At 38.5% G+C, this 25,428-nt stretch overlaps 1 protein-coding gene across 2 annotated transcripts in view; it reads right to left on the reverse strand.

The window, feature by feature from the left end:
* Nucleotides 1-1,275: 1,275 nt before the first annotated feature.
* GALNT18 (polypeptide N-acetylgalactosaminyltransferase 18) overlaps nucleotides 1,276-25,428 on the reverse strand; it is a 245,291-nt gene continuing 221,138 nt past the window's right edge. For both annotated transcript variants that reach the window (XM_074148974.1, XM_074148975.1), the window contains 2 exons: nucleotides 20,193-20,357; nucleotides 1,276-1,755 (listed from right to left, as the gene is read on the reverse strand). In XM_074148974.1, the coding sequence (XP_074005075.1) occupies nucleotides 1,609-1,755; nucleotides 20,193-20,357 (312 nt within the window). In that variant the 3' untranslated portion in view covers nucleotides 1,276-1,608. The remainder of the gene's footprint in view (nucleotides 1,756-20,192; nucleotides 20,358-25,428) is intronic.

A 25,428-nucleotide genomic window follows, 5' to 3' on the forward strand; every position in this document is an offset into this window, starting at 1 on the left:
CTCCGCATGCTGTGTACTGAGCCCTCTCCCATCGGGACACGGCACGGGCTTCAGCGTGAGGGAGCCTTGGCTTGTGTGCGTAGCAACCTGTTTCCTCTATAGGGTGAATTTAAAGCTGCTTTATCTTTTCCAGCTGTGGTGCCCTGGCACTCAGGTTATTGATGTTCTTTCAGGGTTCTAATTTCAATGGGCGTTTTCACTCAGACAGGCCTGAGGGGCCTCTGAAGTCGCTCAAAGTGTAGGTGTTAAGTCCATCTTTATTGGCTGTTACTGTTTTACTGTCATTGGCTCAGCGTTTTCATCTCTGAGAAGCAGATGTACGGTAACTGTATATAGTAGAAGGTTGAACGCATACAACTAACGTGCCGTGTGACTTTTTAATAAGTCACAAGAAACAATACTGTTAGCTGCTCCTGAATGTGAAGCCAGTCTGTAAAAGACAGTTTGGCACATAATCAGCTCCAAAAGAGATTATGACTGTTACTTAAGGTAACAAACAACAGAATAAAAAGAACAAATAGAGTAATAAAAGAGAGGAAATTTACATACAAATAAAAGCAGCTGGAAATAAAGAGGCGAGTAATCCTAGCGTTCTGCTTTATCTCATCAGACTGTTTCTTCCTCTCCTCATCCCAGTCTGAGCTGAGCTGAAGTGGTATGGTGTTGCATTCACACCTCCGTAAAGGTAGGGGGAAAGGCAGAGTGAATTGATACTTTGTGGTGCTGCTCTTGGATGGAGCTATTTTTCTCCAAGTCTGTGGTAGCCAGGAAACAGTGCATTTGAAAAAAAAAAAAAAAGGAAATTGTAAGAACTACAGACAATTGGAAGGGAAGTGCAGTCATTGAAACGGAGCCCAACCCATTGAAAATGTCAGGGGTATCTTTTGTATTTTTGTTCCAGTAGCTCCTTCTTTTCTCTGGTAGCTTTTTTACCTTCTTTTTAATTAATTCTCTTCCTTACCTCACTTGAGCCCTGGGGTTCTCTCTGTGGTTTTATTTAGTAGTACTGGTAAGGAAAAGCATGTGGGTGCGTATTATTCACCTCCACACCCTCCACCCCCGTATTTGCACACCAGTAGCTACAGTGATCTGAGGGAGAAAGGAGAAAAAATCCTCCCTCGCTGTAGCTACTTGTGTGCTGGTAGAATTCTTCACCACAAGTCTGGAAAATACTGATTCTCGGCAGCTACTTGCCAAGATCAGGCTTGGGTTAATGAAAATGAAACCACCACTTAACTTCAAAACTAATTTCCATGTGGACGGCTAGACAGTAATAGTGTTTGGACTTTTTTATTCAATAAAAGTTTGAGTTATAAATATTCTCCATTTGTTTCCTATTTACAGTTGTAAAATATTTTAGGATAGCCTACCCATCACCTGTCATTCAGCGTCTCTATAAATGCCATGAAAACATCATTGTGAAATAAAAATGTCTTATTTTCAGCCCACAAACCCAATTTCCACACACTCACAAAATAAAACCAAAGGGACAAAAAAGAGGAGAGAAGGAACTGGGAGGGGTGGGGGGCAAGAGGAATACAGTACAGCAGGCAACAATGCAATATTTGCTACACAGTAGCAGAAGAAATGGGTAAAAAATTTAGTCTGCTATGATGACAAGCTTTTCAGGACATTTGTTATTGACCAACGCTGTCCAGTGCATTTCTGAAGGACGAGTTGAAATCCAAATTCATTTTCATTATTTTCCTGCAATTCCAGGCAACGCTTGGATTTTCGGTTCTGGATTGGACCTCCCTTTAAAATGGGGGGAAAAAAAAAAAAGAAGTGTTTGCGTTAAACGTTAAACTTGTTACATTGCTACTCTGTGGTAATATAGAGAACATTCCAATGTCCATCTACTAAAGTCCACGGCTACTGTGCAAAACATTTCCATTGGAGACAAGATAAGCACTAGATTGGCTTTGGAGTGCAGGTTCCCTGTGTCACAGGCTGGTCTAATCTCTGATGTGGTTTAGAATAGCTGTAATTGCCTGGTTACCATTTCAGCAAATGGAGTTTCTAGAATTGAGCTGTTTCTGGCCATGCTTTTTAACAGTGAGCCAAAAGCTTTCCTGTTTGCTTCAGTTACCTGGCTTAGTGGCTCTGCTGCACCTCTGAAACATCAAAAAAGGGCAACAGAGGACAGTGTCTCAGACAGGAGTGTCCTGTATGTAGGATAAAATTCAAAAAAAATTGTTTATTCTTTGAATTCTGAAATGAACTGTCTTTTCTAATCGTATTTTGCTAATCCTCAGTATTAACTCTCTGTTCAATTCTCAGCTTAATAGTGCCATATTAAAGCCCTATTTTCACTGCTAAGTTGCAGTGAAATCACTGGACCTATCACACAGTTAACTATAGACCTAAATTAGAGTTAACTCATCATGTAGGTGACTTAAATTATTTATTTTTTTCCTTTAAGTTTGGGTTCTTTCTCCTGTCTGATAAAGATAATAGATAATTTGTACACATTAGCGTCTGGGAAGTTTCTTCCAAGATATACAGAGTGATTTGCACAGAAGTCTGAAAGTCTGTCTTTCTCTAGAGTATCTTGGACTTGTGTAGTAGAGAATCACTGGCCTAATCTGCAAATCAAAGAACGAAGTGTAAATCAGTACAGATTAGTACAGCTGAAGTATGGAAAGAGCAGCCACATTTAAATTACTTATTTGTACAATGGGGAAAAATTAGTTGCTATAAAAAACCACAAACAACTACCCAATCCCATACAAAACCCCCACCTCATTTGTGTTATGCCTTGCATTAGAAAGTCATAACTGTGATAGATTTCTATTATAATCACAAGGATATTGGCATAAATCCCACAGAAATGCTGAGTTTTCTTTTTCAGAGAAGGCAAGCGTAGCTCATGCAATTCAGTGCAGGTTCTGCTTCGTTCAGACAGGTGCCTGGGGGCGTCTCCTCTCCTCTTATCCTACCACTAATACTTAGTAAGTACTTTCTCTAAGAAGTGACTTCTAAAAATGTTTTTGGGACTGGCTAATGAAATGCAGAATTAGGTTTGAAAGATCTAAGTTTTAAACACGGGTTTGGGTAAGAGAGAGACCCTTCCTAGAATAATCCACAGGATTCAAAACATGAGGCTCCCATAAATCCTCCTTGGTAGGCTTACGTGCAGCAGATATGGTTTCCAGTGCTTAATTTACTAGACACAGGCTTACAGGAGGCATTTTAATATACCTCCATAATGAAATGCTGAGCAAACTGTACTTTCCCACTGCTATATAACTATTATAGACATTCATATTAATAACGGTAGTTAAATTCCCAAATCCACACCCAAATGTCAGGTGGAAGCATAAACTCTAAGCTATCTATAAGCAATAAAATTGCTTGACATACAAGAAATTGGAAGAAACTAGGATAGGAAATTAGTCAAAGCTTCATTATATGCTATTTGTTCCCTCATGCTAAACATGCACCCTGACTACCCTTCCCTAAGTTACTTCTAAAACTCAATGTGGTAAGATCATGATTTTATTTTTTTTTTTTAAATGAATTCAATGAGCTTTGAATGAGGTCTTTCAGGTATAAAACTCTAAGATAATGGGTATTTTCTCATTGCTAAAAGAAACAGTTATTTTGTTTTGGTTTATTTCCTTTTAGCAAAACATACAGTCTCTATTCTTAATGAAAACTGTTGATTATGGTTTTTCTCTGCATGGACTCAGTGTTGCATGGCACCCAGCGTCAGCTCCCTGGGTTTAAATTGGGAATTACAGTTTATCACAAGTGTTTCTGTCTAAACCCAAAATTGAGATCAACCTCCTTGTGCTTCCAACTGATGCTGGAGATGCTTTTGTTGCTGTCATTTAAGTTAACTAGCTCTCTATCTGTCATTTATCAGCTAGTCCTTGTCTCAGTTTTGGCATCTAAGACATTCTCAGCTCAGCTCTTGCACTAAGGAAGCCGGAGGAGGATGTTGTCCCACTTTCTGTCTTGTCAAAAAACTAACTAGTTATGGGAGACGAGTTCAGCTCCGTTACTTGCCTGATTGGACCTGGGATGTGAATCTGGGTATGGTACTGTTAGACCTCTCCTATCATTTCTATCTTATTGGCATAAGTGAAGGAACAGAATTAATTTTCTCGGTTTTATATAAAGCACGACAGCTAAACCACAAGCGTTTCCCTAGTACAGCTCTTCTTGCCCGAACTCAGTGAAATTAACTCTGTCCACCTTGAGAACAGCTTTTATGCTTGTGAATAGGGATGAGCTGGGATGCTCAGGTCTAGGTGGCTTTCATGTCCAAAAGAGCTAAAAATCCACAAAATGGAGCGACCATGATGGCCTGCTCTGAAATCATGGCAACAGGTATAGGAAGTCTCTAAAACAAAAAGCCCATAAACATAATTAATCCAATCATGAAGTTAGCCATTGCTCCAGTTGGAACCCCAACAGAATAGAAAGTTAGATGGCAACCTAGCGGTAGCTGATAGGATGAAGGTATAGCCTCTAGTTGCCTTAGATAATTTTAATATTGAAAATCACACCTCTAGGAGGAAATTTTATATGTAAATGTAAGACCATCTTAGTATAATTAGCCAGACAGAAATTGGGACATGCGCAAACGAGTTTTTGTTATATAACTGCAAGTGACCACACAGCTATTTTAATGTGATTTTTTTTTTTTTTTTCCTTGCTATCTTTGTATAAAAGAGCCTATGTGTTTCCTAGGAGGTGTGCTGGCTGCGTTAGATGCCTAGCTGAAATAAAGACACATATCTCGACTCAGTGTGTTCACTGGCTCTTGCACACTAGGTGAGGAACCCTTATGTTCAGGTTCAACAGCTTCAGCAGCTGGGCTGAAATTACAGCCTAGTTTGGCTGCACTTGGTGAATCCCGTTCTTTGGTGTCTAGTTTTTCTCCCCAAGGAGAAGGACTGGGGGTGGGGCCTAGTCACCTAACTCAGAGCTCTGTTAGGTAGAGGAAGCCACAGCACTAAGTCTTAAATACTGACATGCTGAGTTGGAATTTCTTTCTGCCTAACTCCCATTTGTTTCATTGGCCAAGGGTTTCTTTAATTTGAATGGGCCAAACACCTCCTATTCCCAATGTGGATTTCAGGGTAGAGGAACTGTTCACAGTGGAGACAATGTTATTCCTCTAAGTCATCTAGAGCCCACAGAGGTGTTACAGTAAATGTATTCATGCAAAATACTTTAATACAGGCAACTACATAAACAAAGTGTAAACCATTCCTAAGGAAAAACAAAACAAGCAAGCAACCAGAAAACCACACAATGCCCCACAGCCCCCTCTTTTTTTTTTTTTTTTTTTTTCTGATGTGCCCTCATGTGAAATTCGGCTTCTATTTAACAGAAGCAAGTGACTCGAGATAAAAAACCGAGGAAGCTCTTTTTGATGTGCTACAAAGCACTCTGCAGTGGCTACTGAAAATCACCCCGCTGAGTACATTGGAGCCGCTGTCTGGAACATAAAAGAGACACCAAAGTTAAGTAGTAGCTAATACGTGGAAATTGAGTGTTGGAGAGAGCACGGATGCTTTTAGCAGCATGATTTTTATTTTTTTTTTCCCCCCACAGAAGAGAAACGAAAAGACTCAAGTCCTGTCAGAGCAAGTTGGAGAGGTGAGATCTGTGCAGAAGCATGGCTTAATCCCTCAGAGGGGCTGCAGTCTGCACACCTTTGATTCCTTTCTGTAAGGATATGAATAAAAGAATTGCTCTGAAGTACGGGCAGAAGGGTTTGTATAGTGCTTAGTTAAAATTTCCCATTGTTAGCCTACTTAATTGTGTTCATTTTTTTTTCCCCTTCATATGCCTAATGCAAGCCCGCGATAGTGGTGTTGCTGTGTCATCTCCAGGGTGATGGCAGCGCACCCGCTATACGTTGCAAAGCCTGAACTAGCGACCTGTTTAATCATTAAAGCGCATGAGCTGAGTAACTGCGCTGAATGCAAGCGAGCAAGCAGGACTGACGCACTGAAAGCTAACACTACATTTTGCTACTCTGACTGGCTTGGCCTCCAAATTACAGTATTCCTGAGTGGTTTCTGCAATCTGTCATCATCGTTAGCATTTGGAACCCTAAAGCCAAATGCAAATAAAGGTGTCCTTTTAGTTAATTCTTTTTTTTTATAACCATTTAGTAAAACTTGTATAAAACTCTGACAGTCATGTTTATGGCTCGCTCAGCAAAATGCTTTATTGTTATACTACACTTCAGGCAAAGTGAAAGGCAAGTTGCTTATCTGGTTCCCTTTCCCCATCCTAGGTAAGACCTCTGATTTCCAATTTAAAGGCAAAAAATTGATAGCCTAGAGTAAAGTCTTTAATCACGATACATAAAATATAATTCTATAGATTGAAACAAGTTAAAGGGGAATTCTGCCCTGAACAGAATTAGGATTAAGATCGTGGATGGTGAGAAGGCAGCTCAAAGGCAGCAGAAGCCTCAGGGGGATAAATAAATATCTAGGTCAACTATTTTGTAAAAATAGACTGCACGTGACAGCACGAACAAGTTTGAAATCTTGATGGGGTTTGCAACGCAACTTGAAGCAATTCCTCTGAGAAGCACAAATGCTCTCAACTCCTGCTGGTAGCTATATACACATATAAAACTGAGTGAGTATTTCATAAGCATACTTTTAATCTGAACACTATCTCAAGTCACGCATCCTGCTATGACCAATAGCTATTGGAACGTGCCGTAACATACGTTGTGGAAAGCAATACTTTTTAACACCTTTAGAATTACTGTATTTTCTGCGTATCTGCCATATGTAAGAGGTTTCTTTTCAAGTATTTCACTAAAGCAAAATTTATCCAATAATATGGTAGCTAAGAATACCATTTGATGTGTCCACAAACCACTGCAGTACAAGAGTGCTAATAAGCTGTGCAAAGTAATTAGACAGTCTTTGCTGAACTGTTCTATGGTTTTTGTTTTTCTTTATTGGGTGGTGGTGGACACACAGTGCCCAAACCTCCCCATTCCCATAATTTGTTCTGCAGGGCAGTAAAGTGGGACGGGTCCTCTCTGGAATACTGGTCCTTGCAGAACCAGGCTTAGTTGAAAGCTGTCGTAAAGCTTCTCTAATGTCTAGGCGGCCTCCTATCCAGAGCGCTACAAATGGGACAAAGCATTGGTACAGCTTTCTTTGCAAATACCAGAGATGGTAAATACGATTTTTTTGTAAAGAAATATGTACAGTGTACACACACCATGTAACCTGGAACCCCTGCCCCTCCATACAATTGCTGCTGCAGAACTGAGCTAATATACCATGTTACGCTCCCTCAGTGAAACAAAACATGTTCTGACTTCATCACAAAAGATGCATTAAGAAGTGGCTGTAAAAATACACCCAGCCAAAAAGTCCTAAACAGCTCATGGGTTTTCTTGCCAAAAATGTCACCTTAGGGTTACTTATTTTTTTGTGCTGAATGACAGGCCGTTTAATCAGATGACATTTTACTGGTGGCAGTCTAAAATCTTTTTTATTTCTGGCTTTATTTAATAGAAGTGTAGCGTTATATTTACTTTCCAGTTTTCTTCAGTAAGAATTCTCTTACAGCAAGAGTCAAGTAGTTTTCTGTTCTTTGTTCATTTCCTGCTGAGTGCTTTTTTGTTCATATATCAGTGCACAACCTTGGTAATCTGACTTGGCAGTAACAGATGATACTTCCCATAGTTCAGGTATTTTAAAGGAAGGATTGGAATATGGATATGTGGCATCATTAAAGCTGAATGTCTACATTCACTTGGTCAATTTAGTCATTGTACGTGGCGCATCTGCTAGATGTGATCCATGACATTCCTGTTGTTTAGGTGGGTGTGATGGGTTCTGTGAGCCGCAGATAAAGCCACGTAGAAGGGGAAAACAGGGAGGTGAGGTTGTTGCTTTAGACTGAGCCAGGGCTTCAAAAGCTAGTAAAAGCTCTTGGGCATGAAACTGAAGACAGGGTTTGATCACTTATAAAAATGAGGGATATTACATGAACGCTGGAGACCGTCAGCATCACTGAAAATCAGACATAGCTCTTTTTAACAAGGTACTATAAAGCATACACTTTTGTTACAGAGTTTAAACCTACTTTTTGCTCATCACATTTTAGGTAGAATAACATGAGCTTTAAAGAGAGAAGAAAAAATAAGTGGTCCTATCAGCTTGCCTAATCATGGCTATTTCAGAAAAAAAGCCTGACAAGGTTAGTAAGCGTATCCAATCTCGTATCATATATGCCATACAGATTGTTGCATTCACTAGTCTATCATTTCCTATTTGTACCGAAATCAGTGACCTCAAATATTTACATGTTCACTCTGCCTTTGAGGCAGAGGCTGTAATCTTCACTATTGCTTTGATACATTCAAATCAAAGAATTACACTGAGGTGTATACAACACAGATAATTTCCACTGCAAACAGAATGCATGATCTTCTCATTCATTTCCCTGGAGTCTTCTCCTGGGGTAAGTTTTCAGTGACTGAACACCAAATTTAGTCTCAAAAAAATTACTCAATTTTTATAAGTAACTTTGTCTTTTATGTGGTCATTTCTGTATGGATGTTGCTGCAGTGAGAATGCGTTTGTAGGAAAAAGTTAATAATTTATTATACAGTAATTAATGTATTTTCGGTATTGCCCATTGCTTGGAAATACTGGATGATGTTTTTGAGTTTAGAATTGCTGCTTTATAATTGTATAAAGGATATAGGTATGTATAATGGTATGTATAGGTTAACGGCTTCATTGCTTCTCAAATCTGAAGCAGTATGACAAATATTGCAACTCTGGCAAACAGGTGCTCTGTAAGTAAAGCGGGCTCTATGGTATACTCTTTGTTGTTCAGATCTTTCAAAAATAAATTTTAGCTATTTAAATGGAAATATTCCTCAGTGAAGTATATTGTTCATTCTTGCTCTTCTTTAAAGGCACTTGGTTTCTAATATATTTGATATGACTACTTTGAAAATAAGGCGCACTTAACTTCCATTACATGTATGAAATCTTTATCTATAGTAGTGTTACATATTGAAAAGATGATGTCTGTCAGCTATTTAGATCACTATTTACAGTTAGAAAGGCAAATGAGAATTTTACCAAACACTTGTAAAATGTGAATTTATTTTTCCTATACTAACTAAAACTAATTGCTGTGTACAACATAAACTTAGATGGAGTTATAATAGGGATCAGCCAAACCATTTCTTAAGGAAAAAAAAAAAAAATAATTTTTTTCCTCCTCCCCTTTTCTCCTCCTGCACTCAGGTTCTGTTGCCAGGTAGCCATCCGAGCACTGGTCTTACATCCACTCGCCGGTACCCGGTGAGTAAGTGCTATGAAACATCATCTGCCAATGGAATTCAACACATCATGCACCAGTTACAACTATGTAACGTCTGTATCACAATTTGTCTCATTCCACTACTGAGACTTCTGAGGGAGTGTTCAGATTTTACACAATCACAAATGCTAATTTTTTATATTGCTGCAACAAATTTTTAATACCGCAGCTGTGACAAATCAAATGATGCAGCCTTATCTGTATGTCCAAATTAGGTTTTAGTAACTAGTGGACTGTGCAGTCATTTTCTGTTTTGTTTAGTCTAGATTGGCTACATGAACATGGGGCAGTCTAGGTTCTGAGTACAGGCCTCTAAAGGTGTAATAGTTAAATCTTCAGGATGTGGAAATATACAATGCTGTTTATTAAAGTATTTAAGGAAATGCAATTAAACCTGACAAAAGGACATGTGGTTTCCTACAAAGAATGTAATTGGAATAGAAAACAAATTACAGAGAAACAGCATAAAAATCAGAAATGGAATGTATGGATTTTTATCTACCAGTAGTATTTTCCACATATAAATATAAAATTTTACCATAGATTTTAACAGATTACAGAGGCCCATTGTTAACAGCAAGATTAAGAAAATAATACCTCACAAAGAAATAAATTCAAGCCTTCACTGAAATACAAAGAAGCTCTTTAGGATATGATAGCTGAAAACGCATTTTACTACAGAAAATGGTGATAAAACTAAGAAAATTGAAGTTGGGTTTGGAGTAGAATACATTAGCCAGACTAGAAAGATCATTAGGGATTTTTCAGAAAGTAAACACGAGTCATTACTGTATCAGAGGTGGCCAGGAAATCTTTCTGACATATTGTTAGAAAAACATCTGCAAAACCAAATATTCTAGGTATACAATACGATTTTTGAAATGAATTATTGAACACTGTTTTGGGGGGTGGGGTGGGAAGTGGTTTATAAAGGGAATCTTTTTTCCATACATAGCTCTGATAAATATGACTAAATGCAGAATTTACAGCTGAACATATTGTTCCGTTTTGTTTTGGCAACAAATCCAAATCATGATGTATTATGTTGATCTTCTGATAGCTAGGATTACTTAGTAAGTCCTTTGTAGAAAAGGAAGAACTAGCTTTATGCTCTGCAGTTGGTAACGATGCACAAGGATTTTCTGACTACAGCTGCTGCCCTGAATAATAAGTTAAAAGGACAATTCATTTAGAAATAAACTGAATACCTTTTTGAGAGCTGTCAGTCATAAAAGAGTTAGCTCCAGAAATGCATGTTGGTGAGAGATGCCTCACAGGTAAGTGTTTTGGGAAATTTTTTTCTCACTGTTGAAAGGGGATGCTGTTTGTAAGTGTCTCTCCTGCGTACTGCCTACTGTCCTCCTTGGTAGCATTCAGAAAACTGCAAATGCAGAACCCACTATACTGAGTAGTCACTGGCTACTCAGTGCTCTAACTGCAATACTCAGAAATTCAGAATAAGAAATTAAGATGTGTTTCTACGCTACATAAGTTAACAGCAATGAAGACAACGAATCCTACATTTTATACTTCCTTTTGTAGGTAAATCCTGAGTTTCTAAGCATCTCTGGAGTCTTGAGTGAGACCTGGCCTATGGAAAAGAATCCAGAGTTAATGCTCTGCACCAGTGTTTTCTGCAGGGTAATTTTACTCTAACTGAAACTCAGAATTTTTTTCCTTATACAGCCTTTCTTTTAATGGATTGTGCCATACAGTAGCTGCCTGTGTAGAGATACAATATTATGATACAACTAGGAAAAAGATGGGAGTGCTGGACACATAGGCTTTATTTGCATGTTTTACAAATACGTTTTGTGAAAAGCTTAGAAAAGTTACCTTTTTGTCTTTCATTCTGAGATTACATGTAAATGACTTCTGCAAACAAGTCAGACTCGATTTATCTGCCTTGATCTAGGCTTGCTTCAAGATGTCTAAAGTAGAAGACAGAGAAAGGCAACAAAGATGCTTTAAAGTGGGTGGAATATTCACATGGTGGGGAATTACAAAATATACTAAAATAGACTAAAATGACATAAAAATAGGACTTTGCATAGGATGTAAATGACAATTTACAGTGGGATCTGCCTTCTGTGATCCAAAGTATGAATACCAGTGTGAAACTGGTAAATTAACTTTCTCAGGAAAAAAGGATTGTTAGAGTTAGAAATTTGCAACTACTGTGATTTATGCGGGTATAGGAAACCTGTTGAACTCATTGTTGCAGGAATTGATGTTCAGTGGCTGACCAGATGTTTTTAGTGGGCTGGTTTAATCTTAAGAGTGCTGATAAAACACCTTTTTACAGGCATGCTGAGATGATCATTTGGACAAATCAAATCTCGGTCTTCTTGAAGACAGCACGTTAGAGGTCAAGAAGGGAATCCTCCTCCGGGTGTTACAGTGAACTGCTGGCTCAGAATAGAGCTCATTTCCGTGAAACTGCAAGCATTGACCATTGCCTGAGGCAGTCTTCTAGATGAGGTAATTATCCTAGTTAATTAATTTTCTGATCTGTGATGTGGTAAATTGTGTATTCCAAGATTTTGTCTTTTTGTTTGGTTTTTGAAGCAATCATCACTTCTGTTTATGTTGCTTTCTAAGGCTTGTTCTGCATTGTTTGTGCAAAACTCGTTAACGTGTCTTCCCGCCTCACTTTTGAGAGTGCACAAAATGCAATATTAGTTTGCTAATGAAAATCCATTCTGAGCACACACAGCATGAAGATCGTGCCTAAGAGCACTTACTGCCTTATTCATTCTCTTTTTCTCCTTATGGATGAAAATATTGTTCTAACAATAGCATACCTAGAAAACTAATGGAAAGAAGAAAAGGTCATATTATTTAGCAGCCTTAGCTTAGGGGATTCCTAGTAATTCATCTTCAGCCAGACAAATAAGAAATTCCTTTCAGCACAATTAGATAACCCAAGATTTTTGTATTTTTCCTAGGAAAGATGAGACGTTTTCCCTGATATTTTAACAAATTCTGAAAGATTTATGGGTTTTAGATGAAAGAAAATACTCGTTCCTATTTCTTTGTGAGAAGTGACACTCACTAAAATGTAACTCCCTTGGAAAACAAAAATACTTAATGGCAATTTTATTTATTGTGTGTGTGTGTGGTGTAGTCAATTAATCTAGGTTTTCTAATGAGTGCTCAATATAAAGGCTTCCTAACTCATTTTAACCCAGAAACTGAACTGCTTGCATTGTCATTATATGCTTATGATTAAACCAATCTCTAGAGACCAAGAAATAAATTGAGTGCCAACTGAAGAAAATCAAGAAACGAATTTGCACAAGTATTTCAATCAAGCTGCATATTCTAACATGGGAGTTTGTTAGGCTCTTCGGGACTTTGGTCACAGTATCTAGTTATTAAAATGACTTTTTCCCTAGTAACCACACAAATCTGTTAGCTGATTGTAATTGATATTGGGAAAGGAACGTCCTTGCAGCTGCAGCACAAACCTTGCACAGTTTGCTCAGACAATAATGGAATTAATCTATTTCTACAGGTATCGTCACCGTCAGGTTCAGGATACCAAACTTGATGGCCTGGATCATCTCACTCAATAACAAACCCTCTTTTCTTGTCACAGATATCATTATTGCATCCTAATTTAATTGCTTTCCAAGTGAATATTTTTCTCAAGTATTTGCATCTTGGATTGTAGTGTGTTACTTGGTAGCCAAACCTTGCTTACGTACGTGTTATTCTTGTCTCTATTGGAATTGAAGATGCGACTCCTACTGATTTGATCAGGACAGAGTTTTGTTTTCATCTAGGAAGTTAGAAATAATAAAAGATGTATGCTAAAGGTAAATTACTTCCATCCATCTTGCAGCTGAGGAATGCAGAACCCAAGAAGTGATTGGTCCAGTGATGCAAATGAGGGACCAAGAGAGAGCTCAGATCTGAAACCCAGCCACTTCATTTGGTAAGTGTTGGTTATCAGTCAAGTTGTAGAAAACATTCTGGATTTGGGCATTCTTTTGCATGTCTGCCAGTACAAAGCCACGCAGTACCTTCTCAGCAGCAGCTGTCATCTGTGATTTTTAGATGGAGCCTATATGGACATCTGAAATTTGGAAAAATCAGGTGGAACTAGAACAAATAATTTCTTTGTAAATAAATGTGGTGTTTAAAATTACATGCTAAAATATGCAAATAGGGTATCTGTTTTGAAGGAAAAACATGGATATGTGTTAACTTCCTTCTAAATTAATTCAGCACAAGTGTCTTTGGAGCTTAAATGTAGTCCTCAGGAGAGTAAATACTGCATAATGTGATATGCTGGAAAAGACTTGAAATGCACCCACTAAAAGCTCATTTTACTGCTGTGTTCACACAGAAACTTCCAAGCTGGCAAGTTCTACACCTAATTTGCAAAGATTAAAACTTGCTACTAGAAAATCACTCCAAATAGAAGACTAAACTTCAATCATAGAATGGTTGGAGTTGGAAGGGACCTTGAATATCCAGCAATAACTGCAAGCAAATTTAATACCAGTTCTTAAAACACAGTATTATATAGTAATATTTGTATTTAATATTTTTTCTGCATGTGTTTTGCATATAAATTTTCATATTTAAGTTGGAGTATTCAAAATGAGAAAGACTGAATGTTTTCAGATTTTTGTATTTCTAAATAATTCCATTCTGCATAAATGGGACTAAAGAATTTTTAGGCTTATAGTAAGATGTAGTTCAAGGAGTCTAATAACCAAATACTCTAATACATCTGTTTTTAAAAAGTGTTTAATATGACAAGAATATTGCTTAAGTTGTTCATGAATTAGGGACAACTTTACTGGAGAAAAAAAATGAAAACATTAACTATTGCTTTCTCATGTCTAAGCAGAACAATGGTTCAAGTTCCTTGTCCTCCAGCTGTAAAACCTTGTGCAGTTTTCCAGTTAGTTTAAATATTAAGTACAGGCAAGCTAGGGTAATATTTGATCAAAAATGGGCAAAGAGTAGCTAAGTATAGGAAAAAAAATGCTGCTGATGTACTGGACCTATATATTGACTGTGCACTGGGGCCCCTGGGGCTTGTGGAAGTGCTCTTTTGTGGTTGAGGTTTGAAATTGAACATTTGGCAATGCTGGTTATTTAAAAATCGGATAGCCTCACTAAAATATGGGGCTTAACCTATTCTGTTGGGTCAATTAATTGAATAATTAGGTTCTGACTTTTATTACATTTCTCCTGCAGGACCAAAATCTGTATTTCTTCTAGCAGGATCACAACCACTTTCTGTTCTGAGCTGCGAGGCGGGTAGCACTGCATAATTATATAGCTGTGTGGCAGTGCAGCATGTCTTATACTGCACATACATATTGAGTGTATTTGCATCCTTTGGGGTTAGAAGTACAACATAAATTCAAATTCTTAATAAATTAATGATGCAGGTTTTCTACCCTGTGGCTCTCATAATGGAAGAATCTGAGAAAGATCATGGGGACAAATGTTCCCTTGGATGCACAGCTCTACTGAAATTAATCCCTCCTGTGCTGCGATGTCCTTGGCTAATGTATGGGTTGAAAACTAGGAGTGGACATTAGAAGGAAACTGTCTGCTGTTTAATGGTGTTAGCCTCCACTTCTGCGCTCTGTATGATCAGCAAGGGGGCACAGGAAATTGGTGCAGAGGTTCCCTGCTTGCTTCGCAGGCCTCCAGTTTAATCCTGCCACGCAGTCTGCACCCTGCGTTCTCTTATTTGTTTGGGACGTGGTTGTGGGTAACGGTTCCAGCTAGCAGCAGCATTGCACATCCTTAATTTCACAAGATAAAGGCAGGTAAGAATAATTCAGAATGACTGTCTGGCAAAGGCCAAAATCTGTAGGAGGAACAAGACGTGAACGCTTTGAGTAATTTTGAGGTCTAGTCTTTCTTTATATAGCTACATAGAATATTTATTTAATCGATCTATTAATTAATAACTATTTAAATGAGATCTGAATCATCCTGTTTATCTCTGGAATACTGTAACAACTGTGTAATTCAATTGCTGTCTGTCTTCCCTTTCCTTCCAAAGCAATTCCTCCTATGATATTTGGGAAATTATACATATGGTAACTACAACAACAAATTTTATTTACAGCTTCTCAGGATAGCATAAACCACCCCTCTGAATGCTTCTGAACTGGAAGATTTCCTCTGGAAACCTCCAGCAGTGACTAGAAGCTCAATTCTCCTTAGCATGTAAAAGCAGTGGAGGCAGACGTGACTACTGGTGGATATGGGTACAGAACCGCGCTGAGCATAAGCCCCACACAGGCATAAGCCTCTCCCTCCCATGAGGTCTGCAATGAGTCTCCATCCCTATAGATGCATAATCTTCTTAACCTTTCTATGGCAACCACACTGGAAGCTGAATCTCTTTGGTTTTTATTTCTACCTCGTGTTCTTTCTTATACCTCTTTTTACACAGAGCCCTCACCTGTAATGTTTCTCACAACAGCAAATAGTGACAGCATAGTCTGGTTAGAAGCATAAGAAACAGTCTGCATCTGACTAAATGTAAACATGAAAACACTTCAAGATAAAGAGTAATTACAGAAAAACTTCCTCCCTTTGCCTTTGTTATACTGCTGAGCGCATCTGAACATGCTGTCAGTGTACTTTCTAGGTGGCCTGCTGTCACCCAGGCGATGTATGTAGAGACAAATTTCACTTGTAGGGCAGGTGTTACATCACGATTGCCTTTTTATCAGCAATAAACCTGAGAAACCAGACTGGAAACAGACAAACTTCTTAAAAACAAACCAATACACCCCCTCCAAAAAACCTGACTGCAGCATTTAGAATGCACTATTTCTTAGTACACAGAACAAATTTAATAGTATCAGATAGTCAGTTCAGAAGAGCATGGTTTTGGCCATAAGCAGTGTCTACTGAAAGACCTTGCAAGGAATTATCTGTCCAGAGGCACTGGCCTCCACCTCCTACACCGCTGAGCCCCTTCTCTGTCACACAATAGACCACATACTGCAATCACTACAGCAGTTCTAAGGTCACCAGCTTCACTGAACACTTGGACAGTGACTGTCATGTAGGTGTCATGCTGCCCTGGTATGTCCTGCAAGCATTGGGTTCCACTGGGGAGCATGCTGCATGTGCACCTCCTCCTCACCTGCTACGAGCAGGATTAATTGTTTAGTACTAAATAAAGAGAACTCAGTGGCAACTGTATTTAGTTTTTGCTTTAATAATGGTTCATGATGCCAGAGCAGCTTCCTTGATACCATGTTTAAATCAATATTTTAGTAAAATTCTGACCATTTTACTACCACGTAATTCTATCCCCTATGCCTTGTGTAATTTCTGGTGATCACTTAATATTTTGCTATAAAGTCTAATTTTGTTCTGATTAAATAAAAAGTGGTGAGACTGACTGAACTAGGTAAACTGTCAAACACCTAGAAAACTTTTCAGCATAAAAGTATTCCCAAAATAAGCATTTCCCTTAGAGAAGACTTGACAAGGAACCTGAACAATAACATTCTTGAACGCCACCCAGTTGATGGGAGTCTTTTCAGGGCTAATTCACATAATTTGACATAATTACAGTTATCAACACTTGAAGAAGCCTTGGAAGGAAGAACATCACTGAAGCCTACATTTTATTGGGTCTCTTGCATTTGGCAGCTGTACAAAACTGTGGAGCATGGAAATTTGCTCAGATAGATCCTGATTATACAAACACATAATACAAGCTTTGAATGCTCAGTGCAAGTTTGGTCTGTACAGAAAGAAACCACAGTCTCCCAAGGCCTCTTGTCCAGTCAGCCAGCATGATGGACAATGAAAACAGTTTGAGGGACTGGTGGTGGCCCCCTCCATATGAATGCCCATTAAACCACTGTTTTGTCCACAGGATCACAGTGGATGTCTGAGTGTCTGACTCCAGTTGCCTACAATTGAAGGTAGCCACATAACTTAAAATTTTAACACCAAAGTAAAAGACAAATTTTAAAAAAAGAAACCATTTGATTAAGTATATATATACATACACGTGTATATATGTTTATATACATACACACTTCTAATCAAAGATGCAAATTAAGAAATAATTCTGTAATAGGTCTACAGAAGCAAAGAGACCACTAGCTGAGGCTGACCCCTGTTTTCTACTTTTGTCACATTCTCTCATCACTGCATTTCAACAATGTAAGGGAGGAGGAAAATGTTATCTGAAGAATACTGTCTCTAAAAAGCTGTACGGTCTTCTGTCAACCAGGCTGAAGTCCATGTCCCACCACAGACTGTCACGGTGCCTCTCAGAATACAGTGTGCTTTGCAGAAAAACGAGAAAGTTTCCTCACTCAAATTTGAAAGATACATGTCTGGAAAGCAGGGCAAATACTGATTTTTGTGCTTGTCAGGGAAATCTAGTTCAATTGTTTTATCCTGCTATGGTTGGGTAGTCTTGTTCCTGTTCCCTTTCTGAGACAATTCTCTGCTTGCACTGCTACATTTTTAATTATCTATATCATCAGATATTCTTGTTGAATGGCTAGAGAATCCAGAGAGTCAAAGCATACTTGCAGCCAAAGGAAGGTGCTATAAAAAGCTATGGACAGCATCTACATTTTAATTAATATTTCACAAACCTCAAGACTACGTAAGCATCAATATTTACAGCTCTGCTTATTTTCAGTAGTTCTGCTCACTACATAATATAGAAAATAAATACCAGAGCTTTAAAAGCACAATAAGAAAGACTCTTTTCAGATAGACAGCTTCCAGTGTATTCACAGAAAAACATCCTTTCACCAGACTAAACGGGAGCATTTCAAATGGAGTTGATCAGTTGATCTTGGCAAGCCTTGATTAGTCTCATTAGCTTTCTTCCAGCTTACAGAACGTACAAGGGGCTGTGTACCATGCTGTATGTTGAGAAATAATGTCATTTTAATTGGGTATTAACGAAATCCTTTTTGAACAGCAAGCTTTTAATCATTTCATTTGTCTTTTAATTTATCATAAGGAAACAACTAATTAGCTTTCACTTCTGGGTAGACATCTCTTTGTAGAAGACTTAAGTACAGTCCATAGAGTCTAGTTTAATAGCACTGTACCTTCATTGGGAGATTGTATTTGGAACACAGAATGGAAGTTCGGACAGAAAACAAACCTAAAGTAGTTAAATGCAATTTTTGAAGCTTTTAATAGTTAAGTTAACAATGCATTCTACTGCTGCCCCCCAAATCAGATCTAACTAACATCATCAGTATTTCAAAATAGCAGCCGTGTTCTGGAGTAGAAACCATCAATTGTCACCAAAGGATTGGGTTATACAGAGCAATATTGAATAGGTGGACAGCATTAAATTGTTACTGAAATACTATTTAAATAAATACGTTAATTATACTTTTTTACTATGGTACTAAAAATGGAGTGCAGAGATGGCCACAGCGAGGCCCCTCCTCACGACAAGACTATTGTGAAAATTTGACAGAAGACATAATTAAAACTCTGCCCTTGAGGGGACTGAAAGTAAAACCTGAGATGTCTTTCCGGGTTAGGGGTTTAAGGTCTGCTGCTTGAGAGCTACTTTTTAAAGACAAACATCTGGATTACTTTCAAGTAAAAATACAAATTATGTTAATAGTGTGCTTTGCTGATTACTGTCCAAATGCTCTCTGCACTAAGGTAAATGCTAAACTGTATTACCAGTATCCTAAAATATACTGATCGTGGCTGTTGAAGTCAAAGAAAGAAACTAATGAGTTGGCAGGAAAGATATTTGCAAACCCACATGGATGTTACAGAAAAATTAAATGCAGAAATAAAATCACCTTAATGGTGAGTCCCAGCCCATGGGCTGGAGTACACAACTACATTTGTAGACTCAGAACTGCAGAGGAGCAATTATAAGCAGTCAAACTCTCACCAGTTAATAAATCTTTCCCAGAAGCTAAATCAGGTACTTGTTTTAGAAAGTATTGTAATTTGTTTTATTTATCAGGAACAACTGACCTGTCAGTACCTGACATGGTAAATTATCAATGTCTTAAGAATTCTTACCTTAGGGAAATCTTACCTTCCCTTGAAAAACCGAATTTGACTATTTTTAGCTTCCAACCTTTGGAACCTGTTTTGTCTCCAGGTTAACCTATGGCCCTCTGTGGAAACACTGACACGCTTTGAGTCACCTTGTCACTTCCTCTTAGGCAAACTGAACAGAGATCTCCATAAGCATTATATTGCAGAGAATATTTTCTAGCCCCAGAACTTTTGTGGCTTCTTTATATTTCTTCCTTCTTGATTTCTAACTCAGTTATGAAGCGTGGACACCAGGCCTGGACTCAGTGTCCTATCAGCATTCTCATCGCTATGAAATCACTTCTCAACCTTTACTCACACTTCTTTTTATTTCTCTCTCACACTAACACGCAAATAGAAGTATTCTTCTTTTTAAGTACGGAACTGCGAAAGTGGCTCATGATGAGGCTGTTATCATCAGTGACCCACTACCCACTTTTTCTAAGTTGCTACTTCCAAAAAAATACCCAATAAAAAAACCTTTCTTTTTCTTGTTCCTAAATAGGTTACTTTGCGTTTGACTCTACTATAAATCACATTTTTTTTTAGAGAGAGAATTCTGTAACAGTACTGCACCTTAGAAACAAATAATTTATTGTGAACTCAGAAAATAGAATATAAGTTTTAGAACTTCCTGCGGTAAGTGACATTGGGATCAAATGTAAACATAGCTTCCTGGCTCTGTGCAAAGAAAGCAAGGATAAATCTGGTTCTGTTCTGTTAGTAAACAGATTACTCGCACTTTGGATGCAGAAACAGAGCTTTAGAAGTTTCTGAAATGTCTGCCGAGTAAGAATTACCTGAGTAAACTGCCAGTAAAGCTTCATTCTCTTGGCTTTGGCATAATTGCATTCAATGAGCCTGGGCCTGCTGTTCACATCCACCAGGCATCTGTTGTCATCATCGTCGATAGTGGGACTCAGAACACCCACATGGAGCTGCTGATTGCTTGTGTAATAAACATTCTGCAACAGGAAGCACAAACAAGATTTGTGGCCTCTAGACAGAAGCAGCACTTTTACCAATAAGCTAATGGCAAAGATAAATACTCTGAACAGCAGTAGGCTGACCCTGTAGTGGCTTTTAAATTATTTCCTTTCATGCAGGAGGCAACACGACATTTTAAAAGTTGTTCTAAATTAACAATTGATTGTTACCAACAAGTAAATGTTGGTTAACTACTTAATAGGAAATACGCAAACAAAACTGACTGTTGTCTCATCATATGCCTTTTTACTTCTATTTCCTATGGTCATGCACCATGCGTCCTCAAAAAGCAAGGTGTACACCCTCCAGCAGGAAGTGGGGATAGTTTGAGGATTGCCATCAACTCTGATGAGACTATTTCATCTGAGGATAATACCTAACTGGAGAGGTAAGAAAGCGAGCAGCAGCACAGCAGTTCAGCAGGAAGGACCTCAATCTTTTATATGATGGACAGAAAGGGAAATTAAGGGTTTCTACAAACAAATGCTAAAAAACAAATTTGATGCAGCTAATTGGAATCCAGTGTATACAATAAAAAGTTATTAGCAGTTGGTGACAGATACACGGCAGGAGAGAAAACAGAATGGCCATTTTTCATGTTTGCATTTTATTTTGTGTATGTCAATACACACAGACACAAGAGACTGGAAAAAGGGACCAGACACTGGCTGCTCTGGGTTTGTAGCAAAGGAGTGCTCTCAGTGGTTACACTTATGACCGAAGGCATGAGACTGCTATATTACACCAGTTCTTTCCACTCTGTTTGACTACAAACAGATACATGTGAGGTTTCTCTAGAAGAAAGAAAAAGAAGGGGAAGGAAGGTGAGCTTGCCAGAGTCGATTATGTGTCCTCTTGAAGGTAACAGGTTACTCATAAGCCCAGAAAGGTAAGACGGGACTATGCCAGGATTGTCTCTTTGCTAATCACAAATAGAATTTATTTTGCTAAAATCAGACCCTTTTCTTGAGAGGACTGTGAGAAAGATGAAATGGCAACATCATGCTTAAGAGTCTTAGCTGATAAGGGTACGTGTAAAGCTTTGACAACTCCAGGGGTATCAGAGTCGCAACAGACAAGAGCTGGACAGAAGCACCAAATTAACACCCCTGTCATCTTACTGTATCCATTCTGTATGTCTGTAACAAAAGGGGAGCTGGAAATTATGCTGTGTGGATTTGGGAATCTTTTCTCTTCCTGGAGGCTGATGGTACTGTCTCCTGGTATCTGTTCATTGGTGATGTTGTAGCTTATTTTATATGTGCATATTCTTATTTGTGAAAACTCTGGTAAAATATTAGTTGTAAATAGGAGAGAAAGCAGAGAAAGAGAACAAACCAGGACTGAGGAGAGATTTGGAAGCTTCATGTAAAAAAACCAACTTTGAATGCTAAAATCAGTCAATCCAGGGATTAAATACAGATTAAAACAAATGGTGGTATTTCAGTGCAAGACTATGTCATCTGCTTACCCTCCTGGAACACTGCCAGGGCAGAGCCACAGCAGATGTAAACTGACATAGTTGCATAAAAGTTTATGAAGTTGCCATTACTGGTTTACACTAATCAAAGGTTTAACCCCTTCATCAATTTCATTTTTTTCACCCCACAGAAATGCTAACAGAAATCTGAGCTGGCTGAACTGAGGTGAGTCTAGGTTTTAAGAGTCTGAATAGAGAAAACTTGAATAGTTCAGTCATGCCTTATAGAAGGGAAGGGTAAATAAAAGGACCTAGCAGAGCACATTTCCAAAATGGTTGGTTATTACTGATTGAAGTAAACCGTAAGAACTGTGGAAAGACTTAACGAGAGCCCCATCCCAACAGGCTCCATCCGTGAGATAATTAACATTCCTGCAAACAAAACTGATGCTTCAGTAGACCAATAAACATTTAGAATGCACTTCCTAGACAGACCAACAGCAACTATTTTAGATACGTTTAAGATCTTTCCAGATGCTTTTTTTGGAGAGAGACTAACGTAATGATATAGCAAGGCAGTAAGATCAAGGTGATCTCTAATGGGGATTGTTAGGACACACTGACTCTACAGATGAATGTTTTGTTGCAGCTAGTTTGCTTCTTTCCTAAAATTAACAGTAGAAAAATGAGAACAAAATTGTCAGATATTTGCATTTTTTACTAATAGGAAGTGATTTGTTAATTCCATTTTTCAGCACATTGTCACCACAGAAAAAATGGTAGAAGAAAATCAAGGGGGTTTGCTTTTTTTTCTTTTCTTTTCTTAAAGATGCACATCAGTCACTGAAAACAAATGAACAGGCTTGGCTGTAACTCTGAGAAGTGCACGCTCTAGCACAGGGTTGCTTGTGCAAAAGAAGCAGTGCACCGGCAAACCCTCAGGGCTGAGCTGTTTTTATTAGCTCAGTCTCCTCAGCCTTTCACAGAGTGGCCTGAAGGCTCCAGGTAATCTTTTCATCTTCCTGGATAAAGTGAGCCCAATTCACGCTGCAACTCCACCAGCTTTATTTTTTTTAATGTCAAATCAGCAATGGTTCAGTCTGAGCATCTTTCTGGGCAGAAGCAGAATAATGGCTCTGGCTGGGGGAATTACCCAATTCTGTTTGTTGGCAAAACTGTACAGAAATACAACAATCAAATGCAATTATGCTTAACAGAGATAATTAGCAGGTTGTTGCTTATCTTTAGAGAGCTCACCCTGCCTGCTAATATCACTTCATTTCTCATTGTGGACCAGTTTAGCAAAAAAAGTGTGAAATCTTATATTGTCACCTAGAATTGGGAAAGGCACCTTCCAGCTTTTGAGTGGCATGTCACAATAAGCTCAGACTGAAACACGCCGTGGTAGTCCTTCTAATTAGGTTCTTTCAGGATGTTGCTTTGCTTATCCAGTAACAGGGATATTATTTAATTATTCTCTATATTAATTATTATAAATATTATAGTATCTTAATAATACCATATCTTCTTTCAGAATTGAAAACATTGCACAACCTGTTTAATTTGACTACTACGTTTTCCTGATGGAGGTATCACAGCAAAAGGACGTACCCTCTACAAAGTCTACTTGAGCAGTGTGCTAGCAAACCGCAAGGTAATGGTTTGTGTTGCACTTGGACAGCAAAGTTTTCTTAAAACCTATGGACAGTCCCTGGCTCATTTCGCCCAACCAGAGAATTAATTTTTTTGTGGGGTTGTTTTTGGGTTTTTTTGAGTTTAAAGATGGTACAAAACTTACCTTTCTGGAGTGGGCAGTAGGAGATGAACAAACTGAGCTACGTGAACTGAATTACCATCTCATAATGTACTTGTTAGGTATGCACATATATGACTTTTTATTGATCATATTTTAAATTGACCTGCAGGTAAATTACGCTATTGCAGATTAAAGCCATGCTCATGTTTTATCATCTTATCTGTAGCCCTATAAAAACTAGTTTGTATTTGTGATTTAAATGAGTTGTTAATGAGATAAGATAAATGCCCGCAGCAGTACTTCTTCAAGAGGATGCTGTTAACAAGCATCAACAAGTGGGCTGGCTGTTTTGCTGAAGTCCACTTCAGCACAAAATGGACAACTGAAGCACTTTTGTTTAAAACACTTCAGAAGATACAGGAAAACACATTTTACCAGTACATTTGTTCCTACAATATTTCAACATCACCGTCAACTAACACAACAGGATAGAAATCTTGCAGTAATTTAGGAAAGTGATTTTTGAACAATCACTCCACTACTTTCTTGGAAGTCCAAATGACCAAATATTGAATCATAAAATCATAGAATGGCTGGAGTAGGAAGGGACCTTAAAGGTCATTGAGTTTCAATCCCCCTGCCATGGGCAGGAACACCTCCCACTAGATCAAGCTCTCAAAGCCCCATCCAGCCTGGTCTTGAACACTTCCAGGGATGGGGCATCCATAACTTCCCTGGGCATGCTGTTCCAGTGTCTCACCACCCTCACAGTAAAGAATTTCTTTCTAGAATCTAATCTAAATCTCCCCTTTTTCAATTTAAAACCATTACCCCTCATCCTATCACTACATTCCCTGATAAAGAGTCCCTAATACGGACTATTAAGTCATTAGGGTAACTTTGAAAGTTTTACTGAGAACTTGGACATTTCATTTCTGTTACAACAAACGTCACAGCAGTCCTTGTTCAAGGGACTGGAGACTCAATAGCCAAACATTTGCTTAGGTCCACTGAAGTCAAGACACTTGCTGTATGCTGATTAACAGCCTTCATTCAAAATTCCTTTGCACTTTCATTGAAGACACAGCCTTAGCGAAACACAACCACACATATTCACATCACCATAACATCCATACTCCCTGAGGAGCTACTGAATTTCCACGGAAAAAAATATTGCTTGGATGTTGATACCGAAGCACATGAATAAAAAAACCCAGCTCCCTTATTCTATAACAAAAGAAGCCTCCTTACATTTCATGAGTTTGTTCTAGCCCACAGCACTTTACCATCTATTTTTTTCACCATAAGAGTATTGATGCACAACGATGTCTCCTGGGCAACTGGAAGGGAGCGCCTTTGTTCAGGAAATCAGTTAGGTTCGACAAAAGGCACTTATCTTCACAAAAAGTGAAACTACAAGGGTTCAGCATTACTGTCAGTTAGAAACTCTGTAAAAGTGTAGGCAGGATTTGTGATCTGCAGAGTGTCAGAGTCAACATGGGGCCTGAGCCTCAGGCACTGCCACATCTCCTTCAACCACACTCCCACCAGGTGCTTTTCAAGGGTGGCTGAGTGCGTTCACACACTGACAGGCTGGCTCTGGAGGCTGCCTCTTGCTGCCTGCTTTCCCTGCCCTCACTACAGGTCCAGCTGCATTCAATGTCCTCAAGAAACTTCCTCTGGGAGCCTGGGGCTCGCAGCAGATTAAAGTGACGCCAAAAGAAGTTGTTCAAAACAAAACCTGATGTTTGTTATTAATCTAAAGATTTGCAGGAAGCAAAAGATTAAAGTAACAAAAGCTTCATACCTGAATCTGAAGAAAAGCTTATCATTTCCCTTCAAAGCTTGACATAGTCTCTGTCACAAGGCTTCT

Source organism: Numenius arquata, chromosome 6, assembly GCF_964106895.1.
Source record: "Numenius arquata chromosome 6, bNumArq3.hap1.1, whole genome shotgun sequence".
Taxonomy (NCBI): domain Eukaryota; kingdom Metazoa; phylum Chordata; class Aves; order Charadriiformes; family Scolopacidae; genus Numenius; species Numenius arquata.